The sequence below is a fragment of the Podarcis pityusensis genome, assembly GCF_964106645.2.
Source record: "Podarcis pityusensis genome assembly, chromosome: 10".
Taxonomy (NCBI): Eukaryota; Metazoa; Chordata; class Lepidosauria; order Squamata; family Lacertidae; genus Podarcis; species Podarcis pityusensis.
This window is the reverse complement of record NC_138035.1, coordinates 69979541-70002603: the sequence shown is the minus strand read 5'-3', so window position 1 is coordinate 70002603 and position 23063 is coordinate 69979541. Positions and strand designations below refer to the sequence as shown.

Here is a 23063-nt window from a genome sequence, read left to right as displayed (position 1 = left end):
GTGATTTGACAGTGTTGCTTATTAAAAGGAGTCAAATTATGCCCCCTCCTACACACATACACAAAATGTTACCAAAATAATTGGAAACTGAAAATGGTGATGGGGAGTGTTGAACTTTATGGAGCTCATGTTACATTTTTAAGCTTTATGTTTAGAAACTCAACTACAGAAAAATGCAAATGAATCACGACACTTTTCCATACTATTAATGGAAATTGTACTGTTGTCTTCTTTCTTCTCAAATTGTAGATCCTTAAGTTCAGCCTGACTTTTCATAAAAGCCTGCTATAATTCTTCATCTTTTCTGAAATGGTTGCCAAAGAAAGTAAAAAAAAAACACCTCAGGTTCCTCTAAATATTTAATGAAACATCACTCTCATACTGAAAGCAAAAGAATGCTAGATTCCAAACACACTACATTAAATAAAGATGTTCTTTTCTTTTTTAGGAACTTAACCTTGAATTAAAAACATGCCTCCAAGTTATTTACATATGAAAAGAAAGGGAAGGTTGGAGCAGCCTAAACCTGACTTCGCTGGTAAGGTTTCTAATTTGCTTCAAATAATTGTGCAAGAACTATTCAGTACAATGAATCTGAAAGTCACAAAAACTTAAAAGGAACTGGTGTTGAACAAAAGTGTTGACAGTCTAATTTAGTCTTCTTTTTCCAGCAGCAGCCAGGAGGATCTTCTGGGAAGTACAAGGGGGTTTGGAGGTGATAGCCCCTCCTTTGTCCCAGCATCTTCCCATCTCCATCATTCGCTCTGGTTTCCGTCAGAAGCACCAGAAGTGGTTTAGTCCTGCTAGCCACTTGACTCAGAAAGCTGTCTGTGGACAAATGCTGGCTCCCTCGGACTGAAAGCGAGAAGAGCACCGCAACCCCATAGTTGCCTTTGACTGGACTTAACCGTCCAGGGATCCTTTACCTTTTTAAACCTTTTATTACCTATGAACATGGAGGTTTCATTTACCTATAATAACCAATACAGGTTAAGACACTTCCTTGTAACTGGCCCAAAATTCTGGAACATAAAGGAAGATTGTATGCCTGTAAGATTGGAGTACACACTTACACCTGCCTGGCTGATGTGATGGAGTAACACAAAGAGAAATTAGGAAGAAATTACACTCCATTTCCTGTTAAAGCATGCTTGCATTCCCTGGTAGCAACTAAAGTGTGCTTACTAATAAACTAGACACAACTACATCAGTGAAACACCCGTTCAAACAAAGGAGAAGACATGCAGTACACTCCTATACAAAGTAAAGGTAAAGGGACCTCTGACCATTAGGTCCAGTCGTGGACGATTCTGGGGTTGAACACTCATCTCGCTTTACTGGCCGGGGGAGCTGATGTTTGCCCACAGACAGCTTCTGGCTCATGTGGCCAGCATGACTAAGCCACTTCTGGCGAACCAAAGCAGCGCACAGAAACGCCGTTTACCTTCCCGCCGGAGCAGTACCTATCTATCTACTTGCACTTTGACGTGCTTTCGAACTGCTAGGTGGGCAGGAGCAGGGACCAAGCAACGGGAGCTCACCCCATTGCGGGGATTCGAACAGCCAACCTTCTGATCGGCAAGCCCTAGGCTCAGTGGTTTACACCACAGTGCTACCCGTCCTTAAGCCACACTATATTCAGTGAGACCTACTCCAAGATAATAGCACTGCAGCCTTCATATGACAATGCAAAAGCTCAACTACTAGTATCGGAAAGCAAGGGGAATAGATCGACAACACTTTATTTGCAACCCAAGATTTCTTACTTGGTCAACACTTCATAAACAGAGAGAACACATTAGGGGGGCCCAATGAAAAAGAGGCCAGGGCTCTTGCAGCTTTAAAAGTTGTGTAGGAGAGGAAATTGAATTGGGTGTCATTTGTCCCTTTTCCCATCTGGCCACCCAACTGCAAGTGCAGTCTTTGAGAAACCCTTTCTACTTCTATTTCCACTTTGTTTCCAAATGTTGGGGGGGGGGGGGATCTGCGAGAAAGGATGGGGGCCCAAAGGAAGTTATAGAAGAACCAGTCCACCCAGCCATCTTGCAATTACTTCAGCATGCTAAAGTCAGTTAGCTTCACTATGTGATAATTATAGAATCCTGACCCATGGAGCAGCCTCGTTTGGCTAACACATATGCACACCTGGGAACTATACTCCCACCCACTAAAACCACCTTCTGCATTAGTGGCAGGAGAGCTGGCTAGCTTTTTATTTAAATACCTATGGGTCTGATGGGACACCCACTCTCTGGACTCAGAACAGTTGGCGATGGGGTGGGGGTGGGGGTAGCACTTTGTTTCAGATGGTGGCATGGGAGCCAATTCCTAGGGGCTGAGGCTCTTTTGCCCCCCCCATAAAATATTTGAGGGATGTGTGCCCCCCCCAAAGTTGATGGGGCATGTGTGTGTGCCGCATCTTGTGGGGCAATATTTTATTCAAGCTGCCCCCGCTTGGATGGGGGTGGCCATAGGTATACTCAGGGTGGTCTATATGCGGCTCCCAGCTAGTTACCTGTTCAGCCCCCCCCCCCCCCGGCATGTTTAGCTTCTTCGAGGTTTGGCCGCCCCCTGGGAGGAAGTGCTTTGGGAAGGAGGGGGATGTGGGGTTCTCTGGGCTGCTTGTGCCCTTGAAACACATTCTGGGGCGGACGAATCCAAGTTCCAGACGCCATTGCTCCGCTTCCTTCTCCCGCGTCATTGCACTGAAGGGGGTCGGTCTAGATGACCCTCGGGGACCCCTTCCATCTCTTCAAATCCCACGACTCCTCCCCTCGCGCCCAGAGCAGGCTTCCTTCCCTCCTTTTTAAACCAGCTCGCGCCTGCTCCTTTACCTTCCCCGCGCGGCCCCGCTCCCTCCGGGGAAACCTCGACGCCGCCGCCGCCGCCGCCGCCGCCGCCGGAGAGGCTGGAGCCCCGTCAGCGCCCTGCGTTGCCATGGAGACCGGCTCTCCTCTTCCAGTCCCGCCCTCCGCGCTTCCTATTGGGCAGCCGCAAGACTCCATCCTGTCCTGAGGGAGGCAGGGAGACATCCGCCTCCCCCAGCCGCTCATGGGCCAAAGCTTCCCCGGGAGACGCTCAGCTTCTCGGGACTTGTAGTTCGGCCTTCAGGCTCCGTCAACGCTCCGACGTCAGCAGAGAACCACAATTCCCAGCAGCCACCTCGGCGCCACTGGACTGGCCAATCGCTGCTAGTACAGCTCACCGGTTCTGCGCTTGTTGTTTTGAAACTTCCAGGATGGGTTTGTAAGTGGGCAGAGGGGGGTCCCCGTAATGCAGATACCTCTGCCCTAAAGGGTCTTGGGGAGGGGGGGGAAGGGGGTGTCCCATGCCCAGCCCAGAGCCTGGAGCGCAAGTTCTCCCTTTGCACTTTCATTTTCTTCTTTGCAGGGCTGGGGTGTTGCGTGTCAGAAGGACCCCTTAAAGCAGCCTCAAGGCAGTGCAGGATGCGGCCTGTGGCCCCAAGAGGCTGGTGCACGGCAGCGAGGACAGTGGCCGGGAGCTGGCATCGGTTGCTGAAGGGCGAAGGCGTCACTGGGCGAAGGTCGTGGACTGGCAGCTGCCAGCAGCCTCGCTGGTTTGCTGCCAGTCCTTGTCGCTGCAGCAAGTCCGAAGCGAGCAAGCGGAAGGGCAGCAAGCCTCTCAAGGAGTGGACTCTGGTTGTTGGCCCCTATGGCCTCCTGAAGGCACGGCTCCCTTGCCATGTCTCTGTGCACCCTCTGGACCCACACAAGTACCCCCAAGCGGACAGGGTGTTCGTGACGGTGCGTGGGGCGACCGCTGGCCCCGTGCAGGGTGCAGATTTGGATAGTTTGCATGTGAAGTATGATGAGGTGCGAAAGGAGATTACGATAATCTCAGAAGACATGGACAGCGCAGTCTCTGTGGATGTGAGGACCCCCGTAAAATTTGGTATGTGCAGCAACTGGTCAAAAAGAGGCACTGCTGTGACATTTAAGAAGTGCCCCATGCTCTGTGGTGAGCGGTTAGGATGGCCGTTTCTTCAGCTGTGAATTTCAGTTTGGCATGCCATAGTAGATAATGTGGCCCATTCAAGTTGCTACTTCCCAGCTTTTGCAGATACAGTGGTACCTCAGGTTAAGAACTTAATTCGTTCTGGAGGTCTGTTCTTAACCTGTAACTGTTCTTAACGTGAGGCACCACTTTAGCTAATGGGGCCTCCTGCTGCCAACCATGTGATTTCTGTTCTCATCCTGAAGCAAAGTTCTTAACCCGAGGTACTATTTCTGGATTAGCGGAGTCTGTAACCTGAAGCGTATGTAACCCGAGGTACCACTGTACACCGATAAGAGACCCAGTGTTGCTATTGACAGGAGTCATAATGTTTACTACTGCAGCTCAAAAGCTTCTGCTGCAAGGCCAGAGTTCAGGAAGATGTCTTGGCAAAATTAGGAACGCTGGCTAAATCCCAGCTGTTTAGTCAGCTCAGCTTTTCTCTTTCCTGCTACTATCACCAGGCTAAACCCAGAAAGCATCTTTCCTTTCTTTGACAGTTATTATGGTGAAGTCACTTGGTGGGTAGTCTGTTGGACTTGGATTGGGGAAACTTGCATTCCAATCCTGCCATTCGCAAAGCTCAACATGTAACCTTAGGCCAGTCACAGTCTTTATTAGTCTCACAGGGTTATTGTCAATAAAATCATTAGATAAGCTCCATATATGCTGTCCTTGGGGGAAGAGTAGCGTACACATGTCATAACTGCTAATAATTTGGCTCCGTAACCTGGGTATATTTTAAATATATTCCTTGTCCTTCCTACACATCGCTGTAATATGTATTTTTTCCTTAACACTTCAGATGCAGACATGTGACACTAATTGTTTGTTTGGGGGACTCAGGACATGCTTTGAAAGTGGGGTGCTTCTTTTTTCACTCTGTTACATTGTTTTGCTAAAGGAAACCAAAATTTTAGATTGCTTTGCATTGAATTTGTTTCTATTTATCTCCACTATTTAAAATTGATTTTAGACTTGGATATCAAGACAACAGGGAATGGCTGTGTGAAGACTGAGAAAATTGAATGTAACAGCTGCAGAATAGAGACAGAAAAGGGAACGAGCATCTTGCGGTCAATAAAGGTACCAGTATAGATACAAGAGTACAAGAGTTGTGTTTTCTATCCTCTTGTATATATTTTTTGCAAGTCTTTTCTTGGGACCTCTCCTGCAACTGCATAATAAGTAGAAATTCAGACCTGGAACTCTTTTAGCCATGCAGATATAATTGTGGGTCCTGCAAGAATTAATTGACGTATCACTTTCCATAATAACAGCCAAGAGATGCAGGTGAAATCCTAGTTAGGGCCCATCATAACTGTCTTCAAAAAAATAAGAACTGAACTCTTTTAACATGTATACAATTCTGTTTCAGAGTCAGAAAATTGACATTCAAGCTAAAGGAGGGAAAGTTATCTGCCTGGGAACTCTTCAAGGAAATGCTGATATTCATGTGTCACAAGAAAGTGTAAGCATTTTTAAAATGTGTGGACTACTATTATTTGGGTCACCTATAAAATACATTGAAGAAATACATTACAAAAATAACATTATGGGCTTTTAAAATCTTCGTGAGAATATGTGTCTTCACTTTTTCAAGTTCTGTGACTATTGCAGGTTTTTTTTCAGACAGAGGCTTTGTGTCTTTGACAGCTGTGGGGCAGGAAAAATTCAGCAAGTACCGTTCTCCTTTCATTGTCTCTCTGGACTGGGAAAACTGCACCTGCTTGCGTTGAAGTTAAAGTTATAGCGCCTACGTTGGATAGACCAGGGTGTGGAGTGGAAAACCTATTTGTAGAAACTAGCAATGCCTATTATAAAGCAAATATTATTACATTTAGCATCAAGGCCAGCCCTACTGTGAGACAGAGTGAGGCAGCTACCTCAGGTGGCAGATGCTGAGGGGTGTGGAGTGGACAGAACTGTGTGTGCTCTTCATGTCCTTCTCCACACCCCTTAAGAGACCCTGTTGTCTTCAGATGCAATGGTGGAATTCCGTCGCATTGCCAATCTTGAACTAAGGCCCCATCTGTGCTATACATTTAAAGCAGTATCATACCACTGTAAACGGTAATGGCTTTCCCTTCAAAATCCTGGAAATTTTAGTTTGAGAGTGTTGTGAGTTGTAAGGAGGCCTTTATTCCCCTCACAGAACTGCTGTTCTCAGAGTCGTTTAACAATCCCTCTTCCCAGGAAACTCCGGGATCTGTAGTTCTGAGAGGGGAATGGGGTCTCTTAACAACTCTCAGCACCCTTAAAAAAACTACAATTTCCAAGGATTATTTGGGGGGAAAGCCAGGACTGATTAAAGTGTTATGATACTGCTTTAAATGCATGGTGCAGATGAGGCCAAAAATTCAACAGCCAGTCTGGGCAGCTTTTCTAAATGGAATGGTGTGTGTTTGTGTGTGTTGAACACAATCTTTCCCTTTGCCTCAGGCAGCAAAATGTCTTGGGCAAGCCCCATTTAGCATAATGCAACAACAAGTTGACTCTGTGAAAAGTGATTGCGATTCCAGCAACTGAATTTGAGCTGAACGTGCTTCTATTATAGGTCTCTGAAATTAGACACATACATTATGCTGTTGCTTCCTTTTTCTCTACAAATGTCAAATTGCTTTCAGTATAACTTCTTCGGCAAGTGGAAGTTAAACCCTGCAGAATGAATCCGCTTTTAGATTTGGATTTAATATCCCAGTCGTAGGCAAGCTATTCTCAAAATGTAGGGCCATAATTTTTAAATGGGCACATGGCTGAGATGGCATTCAATGGATGTTAATTCCCCCTAATTATCCCAAGGCAACAGTATTGTAAACACAACTGAAATTCACGTCTTCTGTGGAAATGCAGGTGAGGTGTTGAAACTTCAGTTAGTTCCAGGTATTTTCCAGAAGATGGCGCCTTTGGCTTGTTTGCTTTGTTATTGGAAAGTGTTATTGTTCCTTGAGATGTGTATAATGTGACCCTGACTTGAGCAGCACCGAGGGGTAAATAAATATCTCATAGGTAGACAGCAGAGAATTTTCCCATCCATTCAAGGCCTGCAAGAAAAGAGCGATATCTCAAGTGTGCTTAGTTTATTGCTGGAATTGCTTGCAGGAATAATAATTCCAGCTAGTTCCTTGGAAATAATTTAAAGTGAATTTGTAAGAGCATAGAGATTATTTGCGACCTCCTTTGGCTTACCTCAGCCAAGATGAATTGATCAGAGAGACTAAGGCTGCAATCCTAACTGCATTTACAAGGGAGTAAGCCCTGGCTATAGGACTTTTGCTTCATTTTACTTTGTTGAGAATACAGTGGAACCTCTACTTACAACCATAATCTGTTCCAGAGGTCCGGCCATAACTAGAAACATACATAAGTAGAGGCACGCTTTGCCATAGAAAGTAATGGAAAAGTGAATTGATCCGTTCAATTTAACACAGATTTTACTTTCTAACGAGACCATAGATCCATAAAATAAAGGCGATAATCAATGTACTGTACTATAAAATAAATAAGACAGTATTGTAGATGAAAAAAATTAACATTAATTTTTTTTCTTACGTGCACTGAGGGTGGGTGGGCTTATCTGGCTACAAGCTGGGGGTGGGGCAAGGGTCAGTAAGGACCTGATTCACTTTGGCCAGGGTCAGTTTTTTTTCTTGCCAGGCCAGGTTCTTCTCCGGACTTTCACAGGTTGGTTCCTCGGCAGGGTTTGGGGCCTCAGTGTGCCCTGCTGTGCCTCTTGCAGGCGGCACCTCTTCCACAGCTTTGGGGGTGGGATGGGGGCCCTCTCTTCAGCAACAGAGGCCTCAGCACTGCTCCGCAGCTGGCGGGGTGAGCTCCGGAAAACCAGAGGCCTCTCCCCAGCGGCGGAGGCCCCAGCACTGCACCACAGCTGGCTGGGAGAGCTCTGGGCTGCTGGCAAGGCCTCTGTTTGTATCTAGAGGAAAGTTCATAAGTCGAAGCACCTACTGAAGGTCGTAACTGGAATTGTATGTAAGTAGAGCCGTACATAAGTCGAGGTTCCACTGTACACTGGGTGAAGAACTCACTGTTGTGTTAACATACAGCTGTTTTAAAAGACAGCCGGGAGTTGTATTTCAGCATATGTAATAATCTCTGATAAAGCAAGAAAGTACAATAAGTAGGGTTATTGCGGTAGCCATAAGAATCTTAATAGATAGTATAGGAAAATACACACTTCCAGTTCTGGCTGGGAGATACTAAAGTAGGGCTGCCATATTTCAGGAAGTGGAAATCAGGAAACAAAAGTGAATGGCGTGAAAAATTTCACATATCAAACTGGAAAAGTCTAGAAAATAAGAATTGGACATGATCCGTAGATAATTGCAAGCTGAAACATTGACCGTGCTAGGGAGTCATATTGAAATGCTATACATTTATGCTCAGAACGAAGCCCCATTGACTTCCTTTACTCCCAGGTAACTGCCAACTGCAGAAGCCTTCCCCAACATGGTGCTTCCCAGATATTTTGAAGTACAATTCCCATCAACTTTTACTTTTGCTAAACTGGCTGGAGCTGGTGGAGTCATGGTCCCAGGATGGAGACGTCTGGTGTATCAGATTGCTGCGAAGTCCTTTTTGAACTCAGTGCGACTTAATTTTAGTAAACTTGCTTAAGTTGTATAAATATATTTTAGTATACAAAGCAGTTTTAGCAGTGTTTGTAAGGCAATGTCATAGAAGTGTTGAGTTGGAAGGGACCCCAAGGCTCATCTAGTCCACCTCCTGCCCTGCAATGCAGGAGGTTGGCTGCATCAGGTCTTGGGTCCAAAGAGATATTCAGAGCTGATTTGCCTGCCCCCACTAGTCACTTCTGCAGCTGCCAGCGACATCATGTCAGCACTTAGCAGTGAGTGGCGCTAGACCAACCCTCCTCAACCTCAAGACGCTTTGGACGCTTTGGGATGCCCATCATCCCAAGTCAAGCATGAGCAATGGCTGGGGATTATGGGTGTTGTGGTAAAGAACATCTGAAGGGAACTGGATTGGGGAAGGCTCAGCTTGACTGGGGGACATTGCCAAACATTTGGCCCCATAGCATTTAGGCTCATTTACCCTCCCTCACCAAGGACGCGGGCGGCGCTGTGGGTTAAACCACAGAGCCAGAAGGTCAGCGGTTCAAATCCCCATGGCGGGGTGAGCTCCCGTTGCTCGGTCCCTGCTCCTGCCAACCTAGCAGTTCGAAAGCACATCAAAGTGCAAGTAGATAAATAGGTACCACTCCGGCGGAAAGGTAAACGGTGCTTCCGTGTGCTGCTCTGGTTCACCAGAAGTGGCTTAGTCATGCTGGCCACATGATCCGGAAAGCTGTACACTGGCTCCCTTGGCCCATAAAGCGAGATGAGCGCTGCAACCCCAGAGTCTGCGATTGGACCTAATGGTTAGGGGTCCCTTTACCTTTACCTTTACCCTTCCTCACCAGTGATATGTTCATACATGAGGAAATGTACAATACAATGACAATGTAGCTAACAGTGCCTCAATATTGTAGGAGGAAAGAGGAAGAAATTGACAAAGGATTGCATTTTGCGCAGTAACCCTTCATTGAGTGTATTCTCATCCTTTGTTTACAGACCTGATTTGTATGCTAGTGATTAACTTCACATGTTCTTTTGAAGATTTTTTTTATCCAGATGAGAAACATAGAATTTATAATATACTAATTTATCTTGCAGTGACCATATAATGTTCTGTGGTGTGTGTCTCGGTGTGTAAACCCTACATATAAACCAGCAAAATCACAGCTGTAGAATTAAGCGTCAAAACTGACATGTATAACACTTATCTTCCAAGCACAATAGCAGAGCAGCCAACTTTTTGGAGGAAGAAGTTTGGCTTGCTTTCTCGAAGAGCCATTTCTGTTAGCAATCAGCCTGTATTTTATCTGCCATGTGGGCTTTTATGACAATTTTGTTCCATCGACTACAGTCATCATTATGTAGCTAGGGCTCTGTCAGCGTTTCCAGTGTAAACCAAGACTGTCAGAGGTTTGTAGCTGTGCATTATAATTCCCCTGGCAATGAAACTGGACACTTTCTACTTCAGTCACTGGGGCAAATGCTTAAAACATTGAGACAGAGAGAGAGAGATTGGGATGAACATTTAAAAACCTGCAGATTAATTCAAATGCTTTGTTTTTAATTTTAAGAAATAAAATGGGGTTAACCCAACTAGCAGCTAAAAACAAGCAGCAACTGTTTCCTGGGGCTGCCTCTCTCCACAGAGAGGCTAGCCCAGGCTTCCTCAACCTCAGCCCTCCAGATGTTTTGGGACTACAACTCCCGTGATCCCTAGCTAGCAGGACCAGTGGTCAGGGATGATGGGAATTGTAGTCTCAAAACATCTGGAGGGCCAAGGTTGAGGAAGCCTGGGCTAGACTAAAATCCCACTGGCATTTCAGATGTGGTTCCCCACCCAATTCTCCTTATCACATCGTACCTACTGGTGTGTGTACCCAACTGACCAAGGGATGGAAGCGCTAAACTGCCTTGTAGACAGTAATTGCATGATTTTTCAGTGCTGATGTCTGACCCCAGTTATCTGGCGTACGTACACATAAGCAGGCTGACATGGGGTCAAATTGATACCCGAGTCTTGCTTAACAGTGGTTGAAAGTAAGAGATACTGTGTTCCGTAGAGAGGTGTGATGCGTTGCTGAGCATCTGGTCGAGAGTCTTCTTTGTTTCGGAGGAATTGTCAGCAGCTTGACTACATCATACAGTTCTTCATTTTATAAGGCTGTGATAGATCGTGCTGAAATGCTAGAGCAGATTTTAAGCCAAATTAATACACAGCTTTAAATCAGATAGGCATGCTGGGTCACAAAATTGCATATGAGACAGGACTGAACCGGAAAATTAAAAGCATCTGAATGTTTTATTGCAGCATAAGTCAAACCGAGCTTAGTAGAACACAATTAAATTTGATAAGGTATTAGTATCTATTATAGTCTTCGTGTTTACAATAGTTCCAATGTGACTGTAGAAACTGTTCGTTTGGTAAAACATCTTTAGACTTTTATTATCCTGGCTCTTGCTCTGGCTGCCTGCTGTATCCTTCTTCGTCTCTTAAAAAATGGAGAATTTATCAGCTGATTCCATCCACATCTGTCTTGAGCCACCATTTGATCCTGCTGGGAGACTGGTGTTAATCTACTGACCCTCTTCTCCACTATTGGCAGCCTTCTACAGAGCATCAGTTTTAGGGAAACCCTAACATCATGAATGAGTGGGAGGGCTGAAATCATATGGTCATGATTTCAGATATTCTGTAGATGTTATTGTTCCTTTGCTTTTCCAGCCTTACTACACTTTTGCAACAATCAGGCATAATATATGTCTTCTTGTCAGGCACACTGACAAAACTGTGCTGTGGCCAGAGCCAAATCAAAACCAGATGGTGTGCCCAAGCGCATCCTTGCAGAGTGATACTTTTGCCAGGGATTCCTGGGATAAGCCAATGCCAGACCATTTCTTGAATATAGCCCTTGTTCTCCAGCACAAGCAAACAAGCTAGGCAGAATACCAACCAGGTTAGGAAGGCAGTCCAGGGTACAACCATGGACTGCCAAGCTGGAAGACCAAAGACCTAAGCTAACAGCTCCAGTGTTGAGGCTCTTGAATTTTTGATGTAAATTGTTCTGATTTCCCAAGAGCTTGCTAATTTATTCCAGCTGCAGCCAATGAGGCAACTGGGGCTGAGCCATTAGTTCGGGTTTCCTCAACCTCGGCCCTCCAGATGTTTTGAGACTACAATTCCCATCATCCCTGACCACTGGTCCTGCTAGCTAGGGATCATGGGAGTTGTAGGCCAAAAACATCTGGAGGGCCGAGGTTGAGGAAGCCTGCATTAGTTTCTTTCCTCCATTTTAGCAGCAGTTTCAATGCAAACTGCTTGTTGCTGCAAGAGCAGCAAAGCCCCTTTCTCTGCAGTTCGCAAGCACCCAACAACCAGGTGGCTGTTGGACTCTTGGGAAGTGCTGCACCATGGACTGACAAGTAAGTGAGGCAACTCACCTGTCAGTCATATGATACCATAGTGATGCTAGGTGGTTGGCAGGTGGGTTATCCCACCCACCTGTTGAAATTGGGCCACAGGAGAATCTGGCCTACTGGGCCAAAAATACTCCCACCACTGCACTAGAGACAGAAATCCACACACCTGGGCCTTGATGGTGACACTGGGCTTTAGCAATCATTAAAGCTGTACAGTGGTACCTCTGGTTACATATGCTTCAGGTTACAGACGCTTCAGGTTACAGACTCCGCTAACCCAGAAATAGTACCTCGGGTTAAGAACTTTGCTTCAGGATGAGAACAGAAATCGTCCTCTGGCAGCATGGCGGCAGCTGGAGGCTCCATTAGCTAAAGTGGTGCTTCAGGTTAAGAACAGTTTCAGGTTAAGAACAGACCTCCAGAATGAATTAAGTACTTAACCCGAGGTACCACTGTAGTTCCAGTCAAATGCTCTGCTGCAGGCAATGAGTTTTTCACTTTTTGCGACCAGCTGTTACATGAACGTAGCAGACTCTTCAAAAAAGTAGATGTTGCTTTACCTGTTTACTTGCAGTGCCATATATCTTCTAGCTTCTTACTCTCCTTTGTATACGTTATCCATGCCCACAACCACAGTTCTGGCCATTTGTCCCACCATCAAGGGAGTACTTCAACCTCTAATGCTAATTCAGTGTTATGAAATTTCACAGACTGTAATTTTGTAAATCAATGCACCTGTTTTCTGGTGCATAACTTCTAGCTGCAAGCTTTGTCTGTCTTTGTTGACAACGTGAAGAGAACCATAGGTATCAACTGCGGTAGCCAATTAAGTTTTACACAGAGTAGACCCATTGAAATTAGTGAACATGATGACGTTAGAGCCATTAATTTTACTTAATCTACTGAGTAAAATTTAGTTGACTAGCTTCCCAGGTTTCCACATGGACAAGCCACATGGGACTGGTGCAGAGAGGAGCCAGACACAGAATCTCATGCTGTCTTCACCCTTCCCCTCAGCTTAGGTACAGCTTCACTTCTCCTCAGTCATTGGCACTGACATTATCAGGCATTTGCTTGTATATTGTGTATTTGATGTTCCTTTGTCACCGCTTTCTGAACTTCTGTGGTGGAAAAGTGACTGGATAACCTTCTTTCCTCCCTCTGCTTCAGTTTTCTGCTTGAACAATAATTTCAACCTTTTATAGTTAATATCTTCTATGGGCTTCTCCAGACAATCTAGTTATTGAGCATTCATCCTGATTTGCTTGCACAAGACTTACATGGTTAGATAATACTCCATCTTTATTGAACAGTTATTCTGATTTGTTTGTGGGGCAGTTATATGACAATGAGCATTCACTCTGCATTTCCCGATTTGCTTGTGGGGTGTTTTTACGTCCTCTTGTTAGTCATTTATTCATTCTAAACTTTTCAATGCATTTTCCCTTCACTTTCCAACCTGCAAAAAGTCCAGTTCTATTTCTAAAGTGGATTTGTGACAGAGTGCTTTAATTTTATGGCTACGTTTACAGTATGGGCCCGAATCCTACCTGCAAAATAAAACCAATTGGAGACATTCTATACCATCCTTGGATGAATATTCATCCCCACCTCCCGTCTATTCTGAAGATTCTAGCTAGCAGATATCTGGAGCTCTATGAACATGTGTATGTGAAAGATGTAGCTTAATATATCATTAAGATGAACTGATGTTTGTCTGTTTCTTGGCTGTAATTCTCTTATATTAATTTATTCATTTTCCCCCTTTTACAGAGTGTGAATATAGAAAAGCTACAAGGGTCATCTATTCACATTTCTACCAAAAACGGCTTATTAAAAGCCAAATATCTTTATGCAGAATCTTCATTGCTCTCTTCAACAGCTGGTGACATTCTGCTGGGGAATGTTCATGGTAAGATAGCAAATTGGTCTGCAATTAGAGCTACATTTTGTTTAGCAAATGCCTTTTTAAATATTTGTGATAGAAGGTCATCAATTTCACATTTGAGTTCTTTGAGAACTGTTGGGTACATGCCAGCTAAATGCCACGATATGTCAGTTTTTATTTTTTCAATAAGGCCTGGAACTTTGTGTCTTGCCACCACTATCTGCCTCAGTTCCTCAGACTCCCTTCCTGCAAAAGTTAGTTCAGGCACCAGGATCTGCCCTTTATCTTCCACTATGAAGACAAACACACACAAAAATTCACTTTCTGTGCAATCACTTTATCCTCCTTTTCCACACCTCAGATTCCCTTATCATCCAAGGGCCCAACTGCTTCCCTAGCAGATGTCCTGCTACAACTGTAGTTGAAGAAATTCTTGTTGTTGGTTTTAGTATTTTTAGCAATGTGCTTCTCAAATTATTTTTAGCAATCTTTATTGTCTGCTTGCATTTTTTTGGCCAAAGTTTGTGTTCCTTTTGTTCTCTTTGTTTGGACAAGACTTCTGTTTTTTTAAAGGAGGCCTTCTTGCCTGTAATAGCTTCTTTGGCTCTGCTTGTTAAGCGTGCTGGCATCTTCTTGGCCAGGGTGATACCATTTCTGATCTGTGGTAAACAGCCAGTGGAACTCCCAGCTAAGTGTATATAGGATTGCAGCCATACCTAATTCCAGGCATGGCAGATTAATAAACCATACTCAAAACTATAAACTATTACACTGACAGCCACTATTAGCAAGCTATAGCTTTTTGGTTAAATGATTGCATTAAAATATTATATAGATAAAGTGGTATCTTAAGGGAAGTACCCTATAACTACACCAACAATAGGTGGAAAACGCAATACTCTTAGCTAGAGGAATTCCACTGGCATAACAATATTTTCTTCATAAACAGGATCTGTTCCTTCATTACTGTAATTATATGTGAATGCTGCTTCACTGTGGCCATTCTAGCAACGACAGGCAGTGGAAATATTTGGGCTAGGAAAATGTCATGCTTCTTTCTTGTGCCAGTGTTGCCCTTCCTGGGGCCATGTATATTCCCAGTTTGGGAAGGAACTTGGAGCTCTCCCTTATGAACTGGATCTAAATCTTTGCAGAAATCAGCGGGGTTAGTGTCTCTTGATACAAATTAGTGTCACGATGACTTGTGTTTGTGCTGATTTGTTGGAAACATTTCTCTGGGTGTTTGGGCTGGCATGGTGCACTCCAACCAAGGCACTGCCAATTCCATTCTTGGTCAAGAGCATCCTATGTGTTGGTCCAGTGGTTCTCATCTGTTCTTGGGCAGATGACTAATCCTTCATGTTGCTTAGGTTGGTGGTCAGAGTGTGGGTGTGCAGTTCCTCTAGTCATAATTTACCACTCCTGGTGTGCAGACTTTCCATGGGCTTGAGGTATTCAGCCTTGGTGATTCAGAAGCTTATACTGAATCTGAAAACTACCCATCTTTATAAGGCCACAGAAGTTCAGCACTATGGCACCAAGCTGTCAGCTCCCAACAAGTGTCCATCTTGCTTCAAATGCCATTAGTCCTTTCTGCCCCACCCACCCCAGTCCCTAGATGTATGCCTCTCTTTATTTTTTCATAGTGAACTGGCTGCTAACTTAAACTCCTGGCTGTCATCCCAGCCTTCAGAATAGAGCCAGGCTGACTGGGCACACACAGTCTTGAATGAATAAATAAATACAACTTGATTTTAAAAATTGTGGAAGTATGAACTATATTTAGCTGCCATGTAGTACACTGATGTAAATTTGCCAGTGTCCAATTCGAAGCTCCTAACTAATAGGTTCTTAATTTGTTCACAAAGGCCTATTATGGATGTTTTAAACTTGTTTTCGTACTTGTGTTGTGTTTTAGGTTACTTTTACAACACTTCCTATAAAAATGTGTTGTATTTTTCTTCCAGGGTGCAGTAAAAAGGCAAATAGAGTTGTATCCAGTTTAAACAAGATAACCTTAACATTGCTCCATGATTATTTTCAGAATGCTGTTAGTGAAATGTTATTGGGACGTTCTGTTATTTTAAACAAGTGTTCTTTCTATAAAAAGTTTTAGAGTCATCAGAAATGAAACATACTTCTGACAGTACAATCCTATACATGCCTACTCAGAAGTAAGTCATATTGAAGTTGCAGTCATATACACCTCACTGAGAATACACTCCACTAAATGGAGTAGGACTTACTTCAGAGTTAATGTGTCAAGGAATGCACTGTGAATGTGTTTATTTTACTGTATTCATATTTTATGGGAAATTAAAACGCTGTAGAAAAAGCAAATAGAAAATGAATGAGTTTTGCAATGAGTGGTGATTCCTTCCAGATGGTGTCATGGGGCCTCTAATGGGCCACCCTAAATCTTTCTGGAAGTATCAACCAGTTTAGGCATATATTTTGGGGGTGGAGTAGGACAGGTATCTGGTAGCCACAGACCCATCTACATAGAACTGGGGGTGGGGAGGAACAACACCAACAAGCTCAGAGTCATCTCTCTGTGCAGTGCTTGCAACATAAATGGAAGGAAACCTAAGTATTTTCAGATGTCTCTGTTTTTGCTCATTAGTAGATATCTGTGGCTTCCCACATCATGGCTAAAAGCAATATGGATTATTGAGCTTGTATCTTGGAGCCTTCCTCTGTATTTAATCTTGCATCTGATGATGATCCTAAGTCAGAAACTCAAAGAATACAGTCGTACCTTGGAAGTCGAACGAAATCCGTTTGACTTCCAAAATGTTCGGAAACCAAGGTGTGGCTTCTAATTGGCTGCAGGAAGCTCCTGCAGCCAATCAGAAGCCATGGAATCCACATCAGACATTCGGGTTCCAAAGAATGTTTGCAAACCAGAACACTCACTTCCGAGTTTGTGGCGTTTGGGAGCCAAAACGTTTGACTTGCAAGGTGTTTGGGATCCAAGGTACGACTGTATAGCACAGCAGAGACATAGTCATCAGGTTCTGGAACCAATATTGTCCCAGCCTGATCCTGAAACTTAGACTTGTATCTTACTATGTACAGATAAACAAAATGTGGGCTTTATAAAAATGCTTCCGGTTTTCATAAAGAGCAAAAATGAAGAAAGCTTGAATTGCTTTTATCAATGATACATTGCCCAACCTCTGTAATTCCTGGATGTCAGCACTAGTTCAGAATAAACAATTTGGCTAGAATTTGACTTTTCCCTCTCCCCAGAATATCTCGATTTGAGGGTTGGTTAGCATAAAAATTATAGGCTTCATTAAGCACTGGTATTGGTGGAACAATTATATGACCACACAATTCTTCTAAAGCAGCATATTGAACTTGCTTCAGATAATGTGATTTGCGAGACCTTTGTTGATCTTAAAATGTTTCTCATTCTTTATGGGTATCTTTAGAAAGTCCATAAACCAAATGAGGTGGTAAATCTTATTTGAGAAGATCTGAATATTTTTACAAAACAATGTGGTTTTTGAAAGTGGAGAACAGAATACATGCCATTCTAAAAGACTGTCAGCAAATGGTCTGGCTTTGGGAATGAGCTGTAGGCATCAGCCTGAGATGAGCTGGGAGATGTGCTGGGGAATTGGAGCTGAAGAGCAAGGCAGGAATCAGAGAAGAGCAATTATCAGAAACCAAAATCAAGGAGTAGCCAGGAGTCAGAGCTGTAGGGTGAAGCCAGAAGTCAGGCCCAAAGAGGAAAGAGGGACAAATGAGTAGGCAGGCCCAAGGAGTAAGAATCAAGAGTCCGAATCGAAAGGTCACACAGTAATGCTTCGCTGCCCTGGAGGCTAGGACCTGAATCAGTGGATTCAAGTCAAGAAAGGAGATCCCAACTGAACATCAGGAAGAACTTTTCTGACAGTAAGAGCTGTTTGACAGTGGAACAGACTCCCACAGGAGTTGGGTGGACTCTCCTTCCTCAGAGGTTCTTAAGCAGAAGTTGAATGGCCATCTGTCATGTATGATCTGGTTTAGATTCCTGCAATCCAAGGGTTGGACTAGATCAGCATTTCCCAACCTTGGGCCTCCAGCTGTTTTGGACTACAACTCCCATAATCCTCAGCTAGCAAGACAAGTGGTCAGGGATGATGGGAATTGTAGTTCGAAAACAGCTGGAGGCCCAAGGTTGGGAAACACTGGACTAGATGACCCCTGAGGTCCCTTCTAACTCTACTATTCTGTGATTCTATGAAACAGGAAGTCCTTCCTGTCTGGGAGAGTCCATTGGCCAGCCAGGATGGGCAGGGCCAGACTTGAGGATACTTGCTTCCTAGGCAGATGCTGTAACTTGTAGTTCTGTGGCAGCTTAAATGAATCCGAAGGTCCTCTTATTTGAGCTCCTGACAGGGGCACAGTATGCTTTTGGATCGCAGTCTGAATCTGAGACCTACATACAGGATGGGATCAGAAACTGAACTAATGTTCAGAAGAAACTGAAATGTTATATCCTACTCAAAACACTTCTGTGAAATAACTGTCCCTGAAGAGATTGTCAGGTCTTCTTAGTAGATGAAAGGCCCTGAATACAGAGCATCTCCATACAAGTGTCAATATATGCATCTGTGTGATCCATGTGATCAGGAACATACGTGTCATGACCCTAGCATCAAGTAGTGACTAGAGCATGGACTGGGATGGAGGTTTCTAAAAGTCCCAGGGAGTGGACCTTGTGGCAAGGACTTCAGAGCTGTTGGGTAAATGCCTTGACACCTGTACACGATCTAATCACCTGACTTCCTGAGATAGTCCCCACCCTGCAAGATATAATTCCCTCTCCCCAAAGAGTGACTGTCGTTATCCCCAAGGACCTCATAAACTGTGCTCCAGTCTGGCCACAACTTGAATGCAGATGGTTAGACTTACCAGAGGAGTGAAGGAGTATGAATCTCTAGGCCTCTAAAGCTTTCCACATGGCATAGATAGCCAGGCATAGTCGATGGGATATCTTCCATATGTTGCCATACTACACCTCCCATCATCCGTTATCATTGGCCATGCTGGTTGAGGCTGATGGGAGTTGGAGTCCAACAACATTTGGAAGGCACCAAGTTTGCTACTCCGGAGGAGTTAGTTGGGCACCAGACCTTATTGGAGGAGGTTGCAAACTTAGGGGTGGTTAGTATCCTGGCACTCCAATCCCACCAGCTACTCTGCCTGGCTGATTCAGGATTCTCATTCTTTTCCATACCTAAGGTTGTTTGCACCTCCCTGGGCAGGGCACCACGCATGGGAGGCACATTTGAATTCTTGTGACCCCAAGGTTGCACAATGTCACACAAAAACATCCCTCCCCCCCCCCCAGCAGCTTCCAAGTGGGGAGTGTTAAGCCGTAGAACGGAGTAAGAAACACATGGCAAGACCTTTTAAAATACTTTAAAGGTAAAAGTACTCCTGACAGTTAGGTCCAGTCGTGACCGACTCTGGGGTTGCGGTGCTCATCTCACTCTATGGTCCGCAGACAGCTTCTGGGTCATGTGGCCAGCATGACTAAGCCGCTTCTGGCGAACCAGAGCAGCGCACGGAAACGCCGTTTACCTTCCCGCCGGAGCGGTACCTATTTATCTACTTGCACTTTGACGTGCTTTTGAACTGCTAGGTTGGCAGGAGCTGGGACCTAGCAACAGGAGCTCACCCCGTCGTGGGGATTCGAACCGCCGACCTTCTGATCTGCAAGTCTTAGGCTCTGTGGTTTAACCCACAGCGCCACCCACGTCCCCTTAAAATACTTTAGGAGGGCTCAGAACCACTGCTAGACCCTCAAAGTACAGGGCTACAAGAAGCCTTGAAATATTAAATGCATCACATCTTGGAAGTCTCTGGAAGGGGGGCGAGTTGTGCTTAAATTATAAAACCTAGTTGGAGGCTGGGATAGATCACAGTGTAATAACATAGCGAGAAAGTTTCGCAATAAGGAAGAACACAGGTGGGATCATAAATCAAGGAAGTAGAAGTAGAATTGGAAGGCAGATCAACATAGTAGGGTCATTGGTGCAATCAGGAATCCTGCAAGAGTACAGCACTTCATTTTCTGCCTATAATAGGTAGATTTCTGCTAAGAGCTTTTCCACGCTCCCTCCCTTTTATTTACAAGAAATCTCTGCAAACCAGAAGTCAGGAGGAGATGGACTCTCTACTGAACGCACATAACCCTATCTCCTGTTTCCCAGAATCCCTTTATGTCCCAGAGCAGCTGTCAGACACCACTTTGTACCATGAAAGCAGAATACAGATTTGGCCAGCTCAGTGATACAAATCCATTTGCTCTGCTCCTGGTAAGACAAGATTCTGGACAGAATTGCAGATGAGCTAGTTACATGCCAAGCGAAGGCAGCTTTCAGTTCCGCTGGTTTTAATTGCTTACTATTTTGAAGCATGAAATCTTGCCAGGATGATTAAAACTGAAGATTTATAGCCATCTCACCAGATATCTGACACTGGTAACATCCAGCATTTACTTGGCACACATAAGCATTGCACTGAATTAATAGGAGTCATGTGGGCAAGGCTCAGGGACACAGCTGTGACTTATTTGGTTGATTCTAGAGACATCACCTTGCCAACAAAGGTCCGTATAGTAAAAGCTATGGTTTTCCCAGTAGTGATGTATGGAAGTGAGAGCTGGACCATCAAGAAGGCTGATCACTGAAGAATTGATGCTTTTGAATTATGGTGCTGGAGGAGACTCTTGAGAGTCCCATGGACTGCAAGAAGATCAAACCTATCCTTTCTTAAGGAAATCAGCCCTGAGTGCTCACTGAAAGGACAGATCCTGAAGCTGAGGCTCCAATACTTTGGCCACCTCATGAGAAGAGAAGACTCCCTGGAAAAGACCCTGATGTTGGGAAAGGTGGAGGGCACAAGGAGAAGGGGACGACAGAGGACGAGATGGTTGGATAGTGTTCTCGAAGTTACCAGCATGAGTTTGACCAAACTGCGGGAGGCAGTGGAAGACAGAAGTGCCTGGCGTGCTCTGGTCCATGGGGTCACAAAGAGCTGGACACGACTAAACAACAACAACAAAGGCTGCAGATCTGGGCCTGCTCTCCCATTGCTTCATTCTAGGCGTCATAGTTTCATTTTAGGCTATTTGACTTGGTCGCAGTCGAGTTTTCTGTACCATGCAGAGCTCCATACTACAGTGGCACCTTGGAGATATTGTGGGCAAGGATGACCAGACTCCATTTCTCTCTATCACTAGCCAAGAGTATCAGAACAATTTCTACCCAGGATCTGCCAGGCAAATTGCAGAACTGCGATTCATCTTCAGATGGAAAGTTAAGCAAAATGCAGTTCTGCAGAATAACATGACGGGACACAGATTGAGGTGGGGGAGTGGAAAAATGTCACCAACTCTGCATGTTCACAATCTAGAAAATATTTTCCATTATTTGCTGAGAGATGTATTTCTTGTAACTTGCTAGTAATCTGTTGTGTACACTGTTTGGGACTATCCATAAAAAGGGTGGTATTGAAGTCATTCTAATCACTATTCCCCCTCCATGTAAAACAATTGGGCAGGGGTGAGTGGGTTGGTCCAAAATGAAATAGTTATCAGCTCTGGATATTTTGGGGAACAGTATTCTTTGCTTTTTTTTTTTCATATAAGCCACCTCTGTAAAATGTTTAAAAAGATAGACTATAGATGGCATTAATTTCTGCTTTGGGTGTGTCAGCACATTGCAAATAAGAGGCGATTTATAGTTAGCAGGGCCGGCCCAAGACATTTTAGCACCTGAGGGAAAAATGGTGTCTCCTTCCCCACCAGGGAAGAAGGAGTGAGTGAAGATTTGCAACAGCAACAAGGGGGCAATAAAGATCTGCTTCAGGATCTGCTGCCTCTGTGGATCCTGTCACCTGAGGCAGTCGCCTCACCTTGCCTCATGGATGGGCTGGGCCTGATAATTGGCCTCAGGACCACTCAACATCTTGCTCATTCACTGTGTGAATTAAAACCGTCGTACACCAAGCTTCAAACTACTGTTTTAATTTTTTTGCAGGAGACACAACCCTTAAAACAAAAACAGGAAACATCACAGTAGGTAAGTTGAAGGGTGTTCGTTTTTACCTGTGCAGATGTCACGTGTGGGCAGCTTTTCAGCCCCTGGGCAACTTTTAATTGTGTAGCTGCTGAACGATTATTATTATTATTATTATTATTATTTCATAAACGACATCAGGTATGGAGCAGGTAAAAACCCAACTCAGCCAAAAGCGTGTTTGCAGACATTGTTGATCAGGGGAGCCTGAAAAGCTCCTTCAAAACTCTTCTTCTGAAGCTTTCCTCCGCTCACCTTAGACGTTCCCGAGCTCCACTGAAATCAGTGGTGCGAAAGAGAGTTAGATATTTAAGTTCCTTAGATTTCAGCATGACTGACTCCTGCTGTCTTGTGCCTGTTAACTCTTTAACACTGTGGTCTGGAACTCTTTTGGAACAGCCGTGAACTTATATATATTGTCTTAGCGGGGGAATAAGATACAGCATAAATTAAAAGTTTAAGAACATCTCATAAAAGGAGATGTTCTTAAATGAATACATTTTTGTCTTGGGATGTAGCGACCATATAGGCATCTAAAGAGCGTAATCAATAGGGAAGACAAAGCATTGCGACTCAGAGTCAAAAAATGAAAGACGATCCTTGTGTAATATACATTCCAGACATCTGGTGTGTAACAAGACACTCAACCATAATTCTATCCAGATTGTTCAACCTCATGCAGGCAATAATTTCCATTCAGCTGGGCTATCAAAATGAATTTGTAATACTTTTTCCAGCCTTGATGGCATGTATTTCATTCAGCATCAATGCCTGCTATTTTTATCCAGGACACCTAATGAATAGGAACCTTGAATTTGTGATTTGCATCCTGGCCACCAACAAAATGTGTATGCTGCTCCTGGCAAGATTTGCCCTAAATTCAGAATCAATAATTTATAAAACCTGCACGGTAACCCCACTGGAATGAATAAAGTCTTGGGAGGCTGAAAATCCATAATTTTCCTTATTTTAATGATCATTAAAATGGGGTGGGGAAGGTTCTCTCTGATTACACCAGAAGTTGGCTGTAGAATGTACTGATTGGCTGGGGGTTATGACATCACAATAAAGTAA

At 44.2% G+C, this 23063-nt stretch overlaps 2 protein-coding genes across 2 annotated transcripts in view; one reads left to right on the top strand and one right to left on the bottom strand.

The window, feature by feature from the left end:
* Positions 1–2979, bottom strand: part of CCDC146 (coiled-coil domain containing 146) — a 41606-nt gene extending 38627 nt beyond the window's left edge. The window contains exon 1 of the mRNA XM_080972057.1: positions 2835–2979. The gene's annotated coding sequence lies outside the window, so the exon portion shown is untranslated. The remainder of the gene's footprint in view (positions 1–2834) is intronic.
* Positions 2980–3107: 128 nt separating this feature from the next.
* FAM185A (family with sequence similarity 185 member A) overlaps positions 3108–23063 on the top strand; it is a 37139-nt gene continuing 17183 nt past the window's right edge. The window contains exons 1-6 of the mRNA XM_081023779.1: positions 3108–3246; positions 3391–3912; positions 4991–5100; positions 5393–5485; positions 13797–13935; positions 21951–21992. Of these exons, the coding sequence (XP_080879905.1) occupies positions 3447–3912; positions 4991–5100; positions 5393–5485; positions 13797–13935; positions 21951–21992 (850 nt within the window). The 5' untranslated portion in view covers positions 3108–3246; positions 3391–3446. The remainder of the gene's footprint in view (positions 3247–3390; positions 3913–4990; positions 5101–5392; positions 5486–13796; positions 13936–21950; positions 21993–23063) is intronic.